Source organism: Suncus etruscus, chromosome 10, assembly GCF_024139225.1.
Source record: "Suncus etruscus isolate mSunEtr1 chromosome 10, mSunEtr1.pri.cur, whole genome shotgun sequence".
Taxonomy (NCBI): Eukaryota; Metazoa; Chordata; class Mammalia; order Eulipotyphla; family Soricidae; genus Suncus; species Suncus etruscus.
Window position 1 is genome coordinate 3,624,971 of NC_064857.1, and position 13,147 is coordinate 3,638,117.

Genomic DNA, 13,147 nt, shown 5'->3' on the forward strand with positions numbered 1-13,147 from the left:
TGCTCAGGGTTTATTTATTCTTGATTCTTCTCAGGGATCACTTCTGGTTTAGTGGACCATATGGGATCTTGTGGGTCAAACTTGGGTCAACAGCATGCAAGACAAACACCCTATCCGATGTATTACAGCTCTGGCCTCTCTAACTTGACTTTTGTTTGTTTGCTTGTTTTTGGGCTACACCCAGTTGTGCTAAGGAGTTCCTCCTGGCTCTGTGCTCAAAAGTTGCCCCTGGCAGGCTAGGGGGACCATATGGGATGCCTGGAATTGAATCCTTTCCATCCCGGGTCAGCTGATTGCAAAGCAAACACCCTTCCACTGTGCTATGGCTCTGGCCCTAACTTGACTTCTTAAACTCTATGTAGAGCATTTAATTGGGTCTTCACAAGAACAGAGAGGCGATAAAAAATATTTTCTTGGAATGTATGTTCGTAGATGGTTGTCTTAAATTTCTTTTCCTCAGTTACTTCCTTTCTGTCACATCTTTAGGAAGCCTGCAGTCCAGTTTCCATTTGCCTACTGGAGATTGCAATGGTCCCGAGGTAGAGCTGTCTCACCTGTTGTGAGTGAGTACATCTTTAATTAGAGTAGTTGGCATTTTAGGGATCATCTTAAAATCTTAAGTTGATCAAAACTGAGCTATATCTGCAAGGCTTGAACTGGAAGATGTAGGATCCTTGAGTGTCTTCAACTGGAAGCAAAATTTGAATTTAAGTCTTTAGTTTCAAAATAACAGATGATGCAAGCTTCCTTTTAGGACCAGAAGACACTCAGAGGGGCTGGAGCGCTGGTCCAGGTTTGGTTCCCTGGAGATCCCAAGTTAGGGATAGCACCCCCTGGATATGGCCTACCAAGCACACACAAAAACAAAACAAGATATTTCTCACTTGGTAATCATGGTGTCATAATGGTTTTTCCCAGTTTTAGTGGGTTAATGAGATTGACTGGTTTTCTGCCATCCACTGTATCTCTTTCTCCACTTTCCCAGCAGTGAGAAGACAGAAGGGATGCCCCTGGCAGCACGAAGACTGAGAGACCCTGACCTCAACCCATGCTTGTCGGTGAGCTACCTTTACCATTTAGTCTTCACAACTATACAGTCAGAAAACCAAGTTGCTTTGGGTTATATAGACGTCTGCTGTCTGCAATGATTATGTCAAGTTACGCTGAACAGTATGACTCTGAAGGATTAGCAATGATTTCATCATGCCCTTGACAATATGGCTGAGAATATAGGGGTTGGTAGTAGAATTGGTCTGTTTAAAACAAAAGGGTTTCACAAAGGCATCTCATAAACAAAACATTTTATTATAGAAAGATTTTATCGGCGTTGACTTGGTCCAGCTCACAATACCTGCTTTGTCACCCTTTTTTGCCCTCGTCAAACTGGCCATCTAAAAATACAACTTCTGGGGCCAGAGCAGTGGCGCAAGCCGTAAGGTATCTGCCTTGTGCAAGCTAGCCAAGGTCAGACCTCGGTTCAATTCCCCAGCATCCCATATGGTCCCCCAAGCCAGGAGCAATTTCTGAGCGCATAGCCAGGAATAACCCCTGAGTGTCACCGGGTGTGGCCACCCCCAAAATAAATAAAAATACAACTCCTAATTCTGTATATATTTTGCAACTATGTATATTTATTAACTGTATGGCAGTGAGATTTAGCTTTGGATCTGGGTGCAGTAGCATCTCCAAATTATTTGGATAGCCCTTATTTCTCAAGTCTATGAAGCAAATGGCATCTCTTTGATAATTTTTGAGAATTAGTCCTTTCAACTTTGAAATTGTGATACAATCTGCTCTTTCTGCATCGCTTCAATTTGATTTCCAAATAGCATCCACTTGCCTTTGAACTTATAGCCCCGTGTCAAGTCACTTTGGTTTTGCAGTGGCTTAGTGGTATCAGTTAAAATTGCTTACATGGGGCCAGACCTATCGATAGCACAGCGGGTAGGGCATTTGCCTTGCACACTGCCAACCGGGTTCAATCCCCGGCATCCTGTATGGTCCACCAAGCCTGTCAGTGATTTCTGAGCATAGAGCCAGGAATAACCCCTGAGGGCCGCCTGGTGTGGCCCCAAAGCAATAAGTAAACAAATAAAATTGCTTTCATAATCATATAAGCACTGTGTGCCAAACAATGGAATGAATGATGGCCAAAAAAGTAGGATGAGATGAATGGTGCTAATTTAAGTTGCTTTGATATAGTAGACTGGTTATTGCTGATTAATGACCCGCATGACCATGAACACTAATCAGAATGAGCACATGGAGAAGCCGCAAACTGCTGCACACCCAGGTCGGGTCCTCTGGGTTCTGGGATTGAGAAGTTTATGCCAGTGGTTCTTGGTTTAAGTGAACTCTGTCGATACTTGGCCTAAAAGTGTGATCAGATATTCAGAAAACTGGTTCAGATATGGATCTGGAATTGCTGGGAAGATGACTTCGTTTTTTCTTTCTCTTTTTTTGTTCCAATTAAATTGAACAAGAAGGGACTATGTCATGTCATCTGCTTGGGGGAGAATAGTTTCAGCAGTTTGGTGTTCATTTGCTCTTTTTAGATCCCATCCATCTCTTACATGATGCCTGTCTTACATCTTTAAGGAATCTGACGCTTCCACCAGATGCATGAATGAAAACAACTACAGCAAAGAAAGGTGCTCTGCTTACTTCCTGAAGTACAAAAACTGCCGAAAATTCTGGGTAAGCCTAGCTTGGTTCGTTTGGGTTAAATCTTGGATCTTAAACGTGTAATTGAACTCTGAGATTAGTCAATATCCATAACCTTTCGTAGTTTTGTTTTGTTTGATGTCTGGGCCGCATCCAGCAGTGCAGAGGGCTTCCTTTTGGCTCAGTGCTCAGGAATCACTCCTGGTGAGATGTGGGAAGTATACGTAGAGCTGAGTATCAAGGGGAGGTCATCCATGTGAAAGACAGCGCCTTAACCCAGTACTGCGTCTCTGACCCTATGATCCTTTTTAGTGATATCTGAAGGGAAACTCTGACTTAATCCTCTGCACTCTCTTAGCCTCAGGAAAACCATTCCACCAGTGTTCTTCAACCTTTCTCCAACTACGGCCCCCTTTGACCTGGTTTTCTTCCAGTGGTTACCCCTAGCCTACCTGTCAGTTCCTGGTCTTGTGCTGTGGCCCCCATTGGTATGATATTCCCCCCGTGGCTCTTTGCCCTATCCTTTGTGCCCTCCAAGTGCCACGTTGCTCCAACTGAGAAATGCTACCTTGGAGCTCTCATTAGCTCCTCATTCTACTCCTGGGGTGGGATAGTGGTGGCTAGAACACAGCTTTCATATGTGGAGCTCTCTCCTGCCCTCCAACAGTTGCCTTGTTACCGTTTTAAACCTCTTAGAGATGAAGATATTGCATAATTTCCCTTGTAATAACACACTTTGGGCTTTTGTTTCTGCTCTCTCTTCATTCTGTCCCCCCATTCACGGTGACCAACATGGTTTTACTTTTCTTATGACATTGAGATGTGCTTTATTTTCCTATGGTCATTGGCTCCAGCTGAAGTCGTGCCTCACTGAATGATGGGACCTGTTCTGAGACAGTGTCAACACATGAACTTTAGATGAACAAAACAGCAGGAGGTTGGGGGATGGGGTGAGGGCCACCGCAAGATGCGATGTTGTCATTGACAAAGTAGCCTTTCATGGCATGTGTGTGTACCACATGGCTGAGAGATTTAACTGTTGGCCTGTGGGTGAAGCATCCTCTCATGGTCTTGTATTAAACAGGGGAAGATAACGCCATCCCAGTCAAGTGCCATGCATTCATATGCCAGTGAAAATAACTAGGCCAATTTGATATAGTTTGAAAACTTCTGGAGCCTTAGAATTAATTTGTCTTTTTTTTTTTTTTTTGGTTTTTGGGCCACACCCGGCAGTGCTCAGGGGTTACTCCTGGCTGTCTGCTCAGAAATAGCTCCTGGCAGGCACGGGGGACCCTATGGGATACCGGGATTCCAACCAACCACCTTTGGTTCTGGATCGGCTGTTTGCAAGGCAAACACCGCCGTGCTATCTCTCCAGGCTCTTAATTTGTCTTTTTGATTTTTGTTTCTTTGGGGGAGGGAGGGAGGCAGGCAGACCTGCAAGTACTCAGGGTTTACTGCTGACTCTTTGCTCAGGGATCACTCCTACTGGGCTCAGGATCATAATGGGGTGCAGAGGATTGAACCCAGATCAACCATGTGCAAGGCAAACACCCTACACACTACTATCTCTCCAGCTCCAGAATTAGTTTGTTTTCGATCTTGATGTCTTCAGTTTTCTTTTGGATGAAGCAGAAACTTACTAGGAATGGTTAGTATATGTAATTGATTCTTTTTAATTTTTTTGCCTATGCACAGAATTCTATCATGATCCAAAGAAGACAGAATGGAGTGAAGCCACCTATGCCTACAGCTGCTGAGAGAGATGAAATCTTGGGAGCCATGGGGGAAATGCCTTATTAATTAAGTTGCATTAAACTTATGTATATAACATAGAAGCTGGAGGAATTTTTTGGTGGGGAGGGGATGAGGGGACTTTCAGCACAGCCGGGGACCCAGACGACCACTCCCACTGATACTCAGCCCAGCACTGCAGGCCTGTGCTGGAAGCCTCCAAGTCACTGAATGGTATTTGGGTCACATAGTGCCAGAAATCTTGGGGCCTTGTGAGTGAGTCAAGATTGCACTCTAGGCTTCTGAGCTGGCTTTCCATCAGCAGGTGAGTAGATTTCATAAGGATATGTCCTGCCCACACTGAGCACCTCTGAAATTCTGGAACTGAGGTAGCGAAGTCAGCCTTGGATTTTTTGTGTTTGCTCTCAGTGCCCTGGTGGTAGTGTGTTGGCTGTGCTCTGTCACAGAAGACTGAAGACATTCCTTAGGGATCGGGAGACAAGCCGCATGAGGACTTGAGCTTTTGCTGCTGATCTCAGAGAAAAGTGAACTGTGGATAAGTAAAGACTTGAGTAACAGTAAGGCGATATTTCCAAGAAATGTTAATGATTCCATCTAAAGCTTGATGGGAGGAAAACACAAACCAAATTTGGAGAGTACTTTGTAGACTGCTCCACCCAAAGTTTAACATGGGTGGATGGTATAATCAAAGACCTGGAAGGTAAGAAAGGGTCTGTGTAGGGCCCTTCTCCTTGTTTAATTAAAACCAGTGAATTCACTGGGTGGGGAAATAGGAGTTTGGAAACACTATCATAAATAGCAGGTGAAAGGACAGGTTTACTTTCCTTTTGGGGGGTGGGGCTACATCCAGCAGTGCTTATGGGTGACTCCTAACTCTGCGCTTAGAAATTACTCCTGGGGGGGCTGGAGATAGCACAGCGGAAGGGCACTTGCCTTGCAATCAGCCAATCCAGGACAGACCAGTGGTTCGAATCCCGGCATCCCATATGGTCCCTCGAGCCTGCCAGGAGTGATTTCTGAGCTCAGAGCCAGGAGGAACCCCTGAGCACAGCTGGGTGTGACCCAAAAACAAAAAACAAAAACATATAAATTACTCCTGGCAGTCTCAGGGATGCCAGGGATCAAACCCAGGTCAGCCATGTACAAAGCAAACACCCAACCCACCATGCTATTGCTTCAGTCCCAGGTTTACTTTATTTAAGAAAATATTTAATTGAAGGATTCTACAACTAAAATTTGCAAATACTGCATAACCCTGTTACATAGTATTTTTTAACCAAGATAATAAGAAAGCAATCTCTTGGATGCAGGGTCTTTATTTGGGGGACAAGATGTGCAAGGATCTAGTAGAACTTAACTATAGGCATAGAAAAACCACATTAGGATGAGACTGTGGGATAACGTCTTAGAAAAACAAGAGCATTCAATATGACAAATGAGGGAGTCTTAGTAGCTGTCATTGTAAAATTCAATTCATTTTGTGTACAGAATCATTTCTATGAAAGACATGTACTTAATACATTTTGGTATATAGTAGAAAATCAATGGAAAAAAATAACATCCTTGTTCTTCATCTGATTCTGAATTATTGTCAGCTGACAACAAACTAGCCACCTCACTGGTCTTGGTACAAACCCAACTTGATTATTAAATGGGATTAGAAATTCTTGATTGCTATAAACACACTGCATTTAAAAAAAACAGGACCTGGTAAGTTCATACATCAGATCATGTTTGACAAGCATTTCAGTGCTGTTAAGCAAGAGGGATTGGGATTGAAATGTCACCTCCATAAATGTACATAACAACATCAACATTCATCCAGTAGCTGTTTGTCATGGCATAGCAAAATTTTTAAGTGACAACTTGATGGAGATGAACCATCTGCTATGAAGTCATCCATTTCCTCCTAATGCCACCTTGTACCCTTCATTCCTCACACCTCCACCTTCTCTACGTGTCCTCTAGCCAGTCCTGCCCGCCATTTCGCTCGTGCTGTATCTCTTTGTGCTTTTCCCGGGTTTCTGCTTTCAGGATGCCGGAACCGAACTAATTTCTTGCCAACATATCCATCGGTGAGCCAATCAAAGTCCTCCACGAGGCTGAGGACCACATCGTGCCTTGCGAGACGAATACTGGAGAAGTGTACCATGGGAAGCTCATCGAGGCAGAGGACAACATGAACTGCCAGATGTCCAACATCACTGTCACATACAGAGACGGTCGCGTAGCACAACTGGAGCAAGTGTACATTTGTGGCAGCAAGATCCGCTTTCTGATTTTGCCTGACATGCTGAAAAATGCACCCATGTTAAAGAGTATGAAAAATAGAACCCAAGGTTCAGGGGCTGGCCGGGGGAAAGCTGCTATTCTGAAGGCCCAAGTGGCTGCAAGAGGAAGAGGACATGGAATGGGACATGGAAACATCTTCCAGATGCGAAGATAAATTTCTTTGTTGAACTGAACTCTGCTTATATTTCTCCATTTAGGTTATCTGGGTTTTGGGGGTATATGCTTATGGATATGTTCTAAGTTTTAACATCTTTCTCTTTAGACCGGGGAAATGTTTAACTAAATAAATATGGTTGCTTTTTGTTTTTCTTTTTGAGAAAATAAAAGTGTCCTCTCTGTAAATATGCGTGCCTGGCTACCCAAAGTTTATTCCTTTTCATTGCTGAGTGACATTCCAGTGTACGAATGGAATGTTTTTTATTCACTGGTCAGTAGAGAGTTCTTTGGTGTCTCACTCCACGTTTTGGCTGTTTGGAACCGTCTGGAAGAATTTGTGTACAAGTTTTGTGCTGGTATGTATTTCTTTCTGCAGATATTGCCGTGTTAACTATGTTTAACCTATTGAAGAAACTTTTCTCAATTGGCAGCACCAATTTTTGGTTTGTTTTTGAGATATACCAACCTGTGCTCAGGGCTTACTCCGGGCTCTGCACTCAGGAATCACTCTTGGCAGGCTCAGGGGACCATATGAGGTGCTGGGGAGGAATCCAGGTTGGACATGTACAAGGTAAGCACCCTACTCTATTCTCTGTGCTTTTGCCCCAGTTCCCAATTGACAGCAGCATTTTATGAATTCTGAGAGGGCTTTTGTGTTTTGTTTTGTTTTGTTTTTAGACCACACCCGGTGACACTCAGAGGTTACTCCTGGCCATGCACTCAGAAATCGCCACTGGCTTGGGGGACCATGTGGGAAGCCGGGATCGAATCATGGCCAATCCTAGGTTAGCCACGTGCAAGACAAATGCCCTACCGCTGCGTCATCACTCTGCCCACCCCCCTAGCATTTTTTTTAAATGTGTATATTGGCCATTTGTATATCTCTTTGGGAAAAAGTTTGCTCAGATTCTCTGTCCATTTAAAAAATATTTTTAGTTGAATCACTGAGATAAGCAGTTACAATGTTCATAGTTGAGTTTCAGTTTTACAGTGTTCCAACACCTAACTCTTCACCAAACTTTATTTCCTGCCACCTCTGTTCCTAGTTTTCCACATCCCTATCCCAGCCTGCGTCTGGTAGACACTTTTCTTCTCTTTCTCCTTTTCAGTGCCCACTCCTCCTTTTTTCCTTTTAGACACCATGGTTTATGCTGTATATCAGTTTACTTTCTTTCAGCACCCAGTTCTTGTCCAGAGTTGTTATTTCTTACTGTCATTGTCATAATGATCATTTGTCTGTCCTAACAGCACTGCACACCCCCTTTTTGTGGTAAGCTATCTTCCATGAACCTCTTGGCCCTCATTTCTTTCATTATTGTTATTATTATTATTGTTGTTTTTGTTTTCTTTTTGGTTTGGGGTCACTGCCATCAGTGCTCAAGGGTTATTCTTAGCTCTATGCTCAGAAATCACTCCTGGCAGGCTCAGGGGACCAGATGGGACATTGGGGGAATGAAGCTGGGTTCTTCCCGGTTTGGCCGCGTGCAAGGCAAACACCTTACTGCTGTGCTATCACTCCTGCCCATGTTATTGTTATTCTTTTAGTACTATTCTCTTACATTTTTATTTATTAAAAATCTTTAGGACTGGAGCTATACTGCTTCTCAGCCTTTTGGCTGAGATCAAGCATAGTATCTTCTTATCAGGACCAGAGCTATAATACGGAAGGTAGGGAACTTGCCTTGCACCAAATGACCTAGGTTCAATTTCTGGCATCCCATTTAGGCTCTCAAGCCTTCCAGGAGACAATCCTGCATGCAGAGCCAGAAGCAATGCTGGAGCTCAGCTGGGTGTGGCCCCCAAACACAAAATTTATGGGGGTGATATTCCGAGATCATTCCTGGCAAAGCTAGGGAGAGAGAGAGAGAGAGAGAGAGAGAGAGAGAGAGAGAGAGAGAGAGAGAGAGAGAGAGAGAGAGAGAGAGAGAGAGAGAGAAGAGAGAGGAGGAGAGAGAGAGAGAGAGAGAAGAGAAGAGAGAGAGAGAGAGAGAGGAGAGAGAGAGAGACCACTCCCAGCAATACTTCTCAAATGTGTCTTCTGACAACACAGTGCAGTACAGCTGAGGCCTGGAGTTTTGGAGGCGACTGAGACTGCATCTGGCCCTGCTGCTAGGGGCCAAGAATGAGAAACAATGCTGGAGATAGAACTCAGAGTGACCCTTTGGAGCTGTCTGCTCTCCCTGCTCCTTGTATGCCCGTTTATTTACGTACGTATTTAATTTTGGTTTGGAAGCCACATCCAGCAGTCCTCAGGGCTTACATTTCAGGGGTCAAGGTAAATTCAGGGGACCATAAAGAGTGCCAGGGATTAAACCATCTGGGCTTGCTGCATGCAAGCCACAGGACTTAACCCTGGTACCCTCTCTGGCTTCGGTTAGCCCATCTCAAAATTAGGTTGTGTGTCTCTATTCTTGAATAGTGTGTGTTCTTTTTATACTAAGCACGAATCTCTTATCAGTCTTACAAATTTTCCCAAATTATGACTTTTGTTTTTACTTTGTAAGTTTGATGAAATTGAGTTTAGTTTTTGTTGTTCTTTGTGACACAGCTAAGAAAACATTGCCTAGTTCAAGATCATGAGGATTGATATATGTTTTCTTCTGAGATAGTTGAGAATTTTGCTCTTTTACTTAGGTCTTTGGTCCATTTTTGAGCTAACTTTATCGAATGAGGTAGAAGTCGAATGCATTACTTTACTATCCAGTTGTCACAGCACCATTTATTGAGGAACGAATGCTTTAAGTTGTCCTAGCACCCTGTTGCAAACCATTATATTTCTGGACTTTCTCATGTTTCTGTTCCTAGTAGTTTCTCCTTGTGCCAGGATCCCATTATCTTTATATTATGGCATTGTGATAGTGGCAAAAGTCCTTTATGACTCGTTTCCATAACCATGTTATCTGTGAAATGCTTGTTTGCAGGATGTCCATCAGCCAGCCCTTAACATATGTAATCATAATAAGGTCCACCAATGCAAAGCTGTTTACTTCCAAATTTTTTTTTAGTAATTTCCTAAATCCTTTGCCTCTTTAGATGTACACTGATAACAAGTTCACTCTGTGGGGCTAATTCTGGGGCTCACTGGTTGGCTGGTTTTCTGGGAGTTGATGGCTGCAGCCTGCAGATTACTTCCAGCTACTTGCAGTTTGTGGTATGCACTGTGTTCTTGTTCTTGCAGACCCTGGAATGGACACATCGGCGGCAAGGAGTGATGCACAAGAAACCAGACAGAGTTACATTTTGACCAGGGCTTGTTGAGCAGCCTCTTGGGTTTTATTGAGCCAGCCTAGCTTCAAGCTCTCTGCTGCTTTCCCTGACACTTTTATTAGTAAACTATCTGAGGGTCAGGGTTGATATAACTCAGAAAAGGTGAAAAGAAAAAGTGATTTTACAGGTGTATGACTTTATTATTATTCTTTTGGATTTGGGGCCACACCCAGTAGTGCTCAGGGGTTACTCCTGGCTCTGCCTCAGAAGTTACTCCTGGCAGGGTTGGGGTACCATTTGGGATGCCAGGGATTAAATCTATATAGGCCACATGCAAAGCAAACACCCTACCCACTGTGCTATTTCTCTGGCTCAGTCACTCCTTTTTAAAATTAAATTTCTTATTTGAACACCTTTGTTTACAGAATTGTTCATAATTCAGTTATTTCTGGCATTCAATATTCCAACACCATTCCCATCACCATTGTCCCTAGTTTGTCAACCTTCCCAAAGCTTGCCCCTTGGCAAATCTGAATAATTTACTCAATATTTTTGATACAATAAATGTAATATGTAGTAGAATTATTGGGAAAAATGTCATTAAAAGAAATTCTGTGAAAATTGTCATATTATGCGACAGGGTCATTATGTCATTGTCTGAAGGTTCATAGGCTGTTTATTGCTAGTTGAGCATTTTGTGTTGGTTTTGTTTGTTGAACTTATACGATTTCTATTCTACATGTTCATTCTAGTAGCCAGCTAGTTTCAAAATACTATTGCGCCATTTTGGAGGGGTGAAATACCCAGGTATTTTACCCTTTCATCACTACTGACTTTTCCCCATCACTGTATTTTTTCAAGATTCTGCTTTGGAAAGGTAGAAAAATGAACTTGATATTCATGGTATCAGGATGTTCAGGGCTCTTATGGGAAACTTTATAGGAATTAACTGTAGTCTAACAAAACCATGGAGAAGATGTTGCATTTTGTTCATATGCAATAAAGTCTTGCAGGAAGTATCTCATAATAGATTTTCCATATGATGGGAGGAGGGGTAATATGCTGTGTATACTGTATAAAAGCTATCTTTTGTTTTACATTTAAATTTATTTTCTTTTTATTTTAATGATTGAGATTCTACAATGTACAATTCTGTTAATGATAGTTTTCTGTGTACATAATTTCAATACCAGTGTGCCCACCCTTCTAACCCAAGGATCCCAATGCTCCTCTTTTTCATGTCCTTCATCCTGCACAAACTCAGTTGCAAAATCAATTCTCTTGTGTTGCCTATGGCCTTTTGTTGCGACCATACATATAGTTGTCCCAGATTTGATCCCCTAAACAGGAATGATCCTTGAGCCTTTCCAGATATGTTCCCAGAACAACAACAACAACAAACTAAAACACTTTAAGCTTTACCAGTTGCTGAGAACTGGGATTGGTATGTTTATTTGCTTTGACAATATTGTTGGGGGTGGTTTATGTGAACCATTGCAGGTACTCTTAGTGTGTTAGGAAATTGCGTCTCTCATATATGTTTTTCCTTTTATCTTAACTTTTTTTCTATACAGAGACCAGAGAAATAGTACAGTGGGTCTGATACCTTGCATATTGCTGGTCCTGGTTCAAATCCCTGGCATTCCATCTGGTCTCCTGAGCCAGTTGTGGTGTGACTCCAAAACAAACCCAAAGATGTTATGTTGGGGTTTATATTTAAATGTAATTAGATGGATCCTTTTGTGACATATCCTTCTTTCTTTTTTTTTTAAAAGCAGTTTATTTATTTATTGGTTTTTGGGTTGCAACCTCCCGTGGGGGACCCCCGACCCTCGGGGGTGTGGAAATGAAGGTTGCTAGTTATTAGTGGGTTTGCCCGAGCAGAACCGACCTGTAAAGAAGAACTTGAGAAGTTAGTAAGAAGGGCCCTCAAGACAACGCATGCTGTTCAAAAAGGGATTTATTGTCGGGGGGAATCAGCTTTTAAGAGCTGAAATACGTCAGAAGGTGTTACAAGTTTTCCACCAATCACAGTTACAAGCATTTATTAGCATAAGCTGGGGCAGGTAATAGGGAGGGGCAAAGAGGTAGAGAGCACGTTTTACCTGAAGGCATAAGATTCAAACAGAGTTCTATAAATTATACTCAACAAGCATAAATAGAACATCAGCTGTAATCCTTTAGCTAACACAAAGGCAAGTTGCTCTATATTTTTCTTTCTGGCTGGATGTATTGGGCTGCTTTGAATTACTTTAGTATTTGTCTATTTTCTTTGTTTTCAAGGCATGGGCGCCTTTGGTCACATGGGTGACCAGATTAGGAATTACTGAGGTGTCCTATGTTCTAGGTTTCATCAGCTAGGCTCCCCACATTGGGTCACACCTAATGATGCTTAGGGGTTGCTCCTGGCAAGTTCAGGGGACCATACAGGATGCCAGGACTCCAATTGGGTCCATCGGGTTGGCTGTGTGCAAGGCAAACACCCTACCACTGTGCTATCTCTCCTCCCCATGTGCCATATCCTTTCATTGATTTTTTTTCCTCAACTGGTGTGACCATTCCTCAACTCTGATATGTCCGTCAGGCTCAGCTCCTTTTTCACCTCTCACACCTCCTGTTTTAGCTTTCATTTATGCTCTCATGATGCTTTGCATCCTTTGGGTAGCAGAGCTCCTGATCAGAAGTATAAATCAGCAATAATATCCCCTATAACTAATTACTTTTCTTGTGTTTTTAATTCTTCAGAGCAAGAATAAGTTTTCACTGTCAATGTTTTGTTCTGAAAAAGAGACTCAAAGAGGTAGACTGATTTTGCTTTTGAGTTGTAAACACGGGAGCAACTCATAAACATACCTCAATTAAAAGATTTTTTGAGGCACATTGATTTGGAATGCTAATAATGATAGGGTTTCATGTGTACAATGACTTTTCAGCATTTGTCACTGTATATGTCTGACAACAGTTGGTACCCTCAAGACTGTAGAAAGGGGGCAGATCTGATGCTAGACATCAATTTTCTGGAGTCATCAAAGATTTGTCTAAAACAACTTCCACTAGATTAGTCGTGCACATA

The 13,147-nt window shown here is 42.6% G+C and overlaps 3 protein-coding genes across 4 annotated transcripts in view; 2 read left to right on the plus strand and 1 right to left on the minus strand.

Annotated features, from left to right (window-relative positions):
* The window catches only part of LOC126020452 (epidermal retinol dehydrogenase 2-like), a 185,798-nt gene that overhangs the window by 99,182 nt on the left and 73,469 nt on the right, over positions 1-13,147 (minus strand). The window lies entirely within an intron of this gene.
* On the plus strand, positions 915-4,502 carry CHCHD7 (coiled-coil-helix-coiled-coil-helix domain containing 7). 2 transcript variants are annotated; one of them, XM_049781934.1, is made up of 3 exons: positions 915-1,058; positions 2,599-2,697; positions 4,363-4,502. In XM_049781934.1, the coding sequence occupies exons 1-3, from the start codon at positions 1,005-1,007 to the stop codon at positions 4,465-4,467; spliced, it is 258 nt and encodes an 85-aa protein (XP_049637891.1). In that variant the 5' UTR covers positions 915-1,004; the 3' UTR covers positions 4,468-4,502. The 2 variants fall into 2 exon arrangements, 1 of the variants encoding a protein (XP_049637891.1); XR_007499592.1 differs by having other exon boundaries at positions 984-1,058; positions 2,556-2,697.
* On the plus strand, positions 6,476-7,037 carry LOC126020833 (small nuclear ribonucleoprotein Sm D3-like; the record flags this gene model as incomplete). Its single annotated transcript, XM_049782411.1, has 1 exon — positions 6,476-7,037. A coding segment is annotated over one exon (390 nt), but the record flags the coding sequence as incomplete, so codon positions are not given.

Excerpts from the sequence above, each read along its gene's own strand:
- CHCHD7 (XM_049781934.1), top strand. The coding sequence starts at position 1,005 with ATGCCCCTGGCAGCACGAAGACTGAGAGACCCTGACCTCAACCCATGC. Across the intron at positions 1,059-2,598 it reads ACCTCAACCCATGCTTGTCG|GAATCTGACGCTTCCACCAG; the intron begins GTGAGCTACCTT and ends TACATCTTTAAG. Across the intron at positions 2,698-4,362 it reads AAAACTGCCGAAAATTCTGG|AATTCTATCATGATCCAAAG; the intron begins GTAAGCCTAGCT and ends GCCTATGCACAG.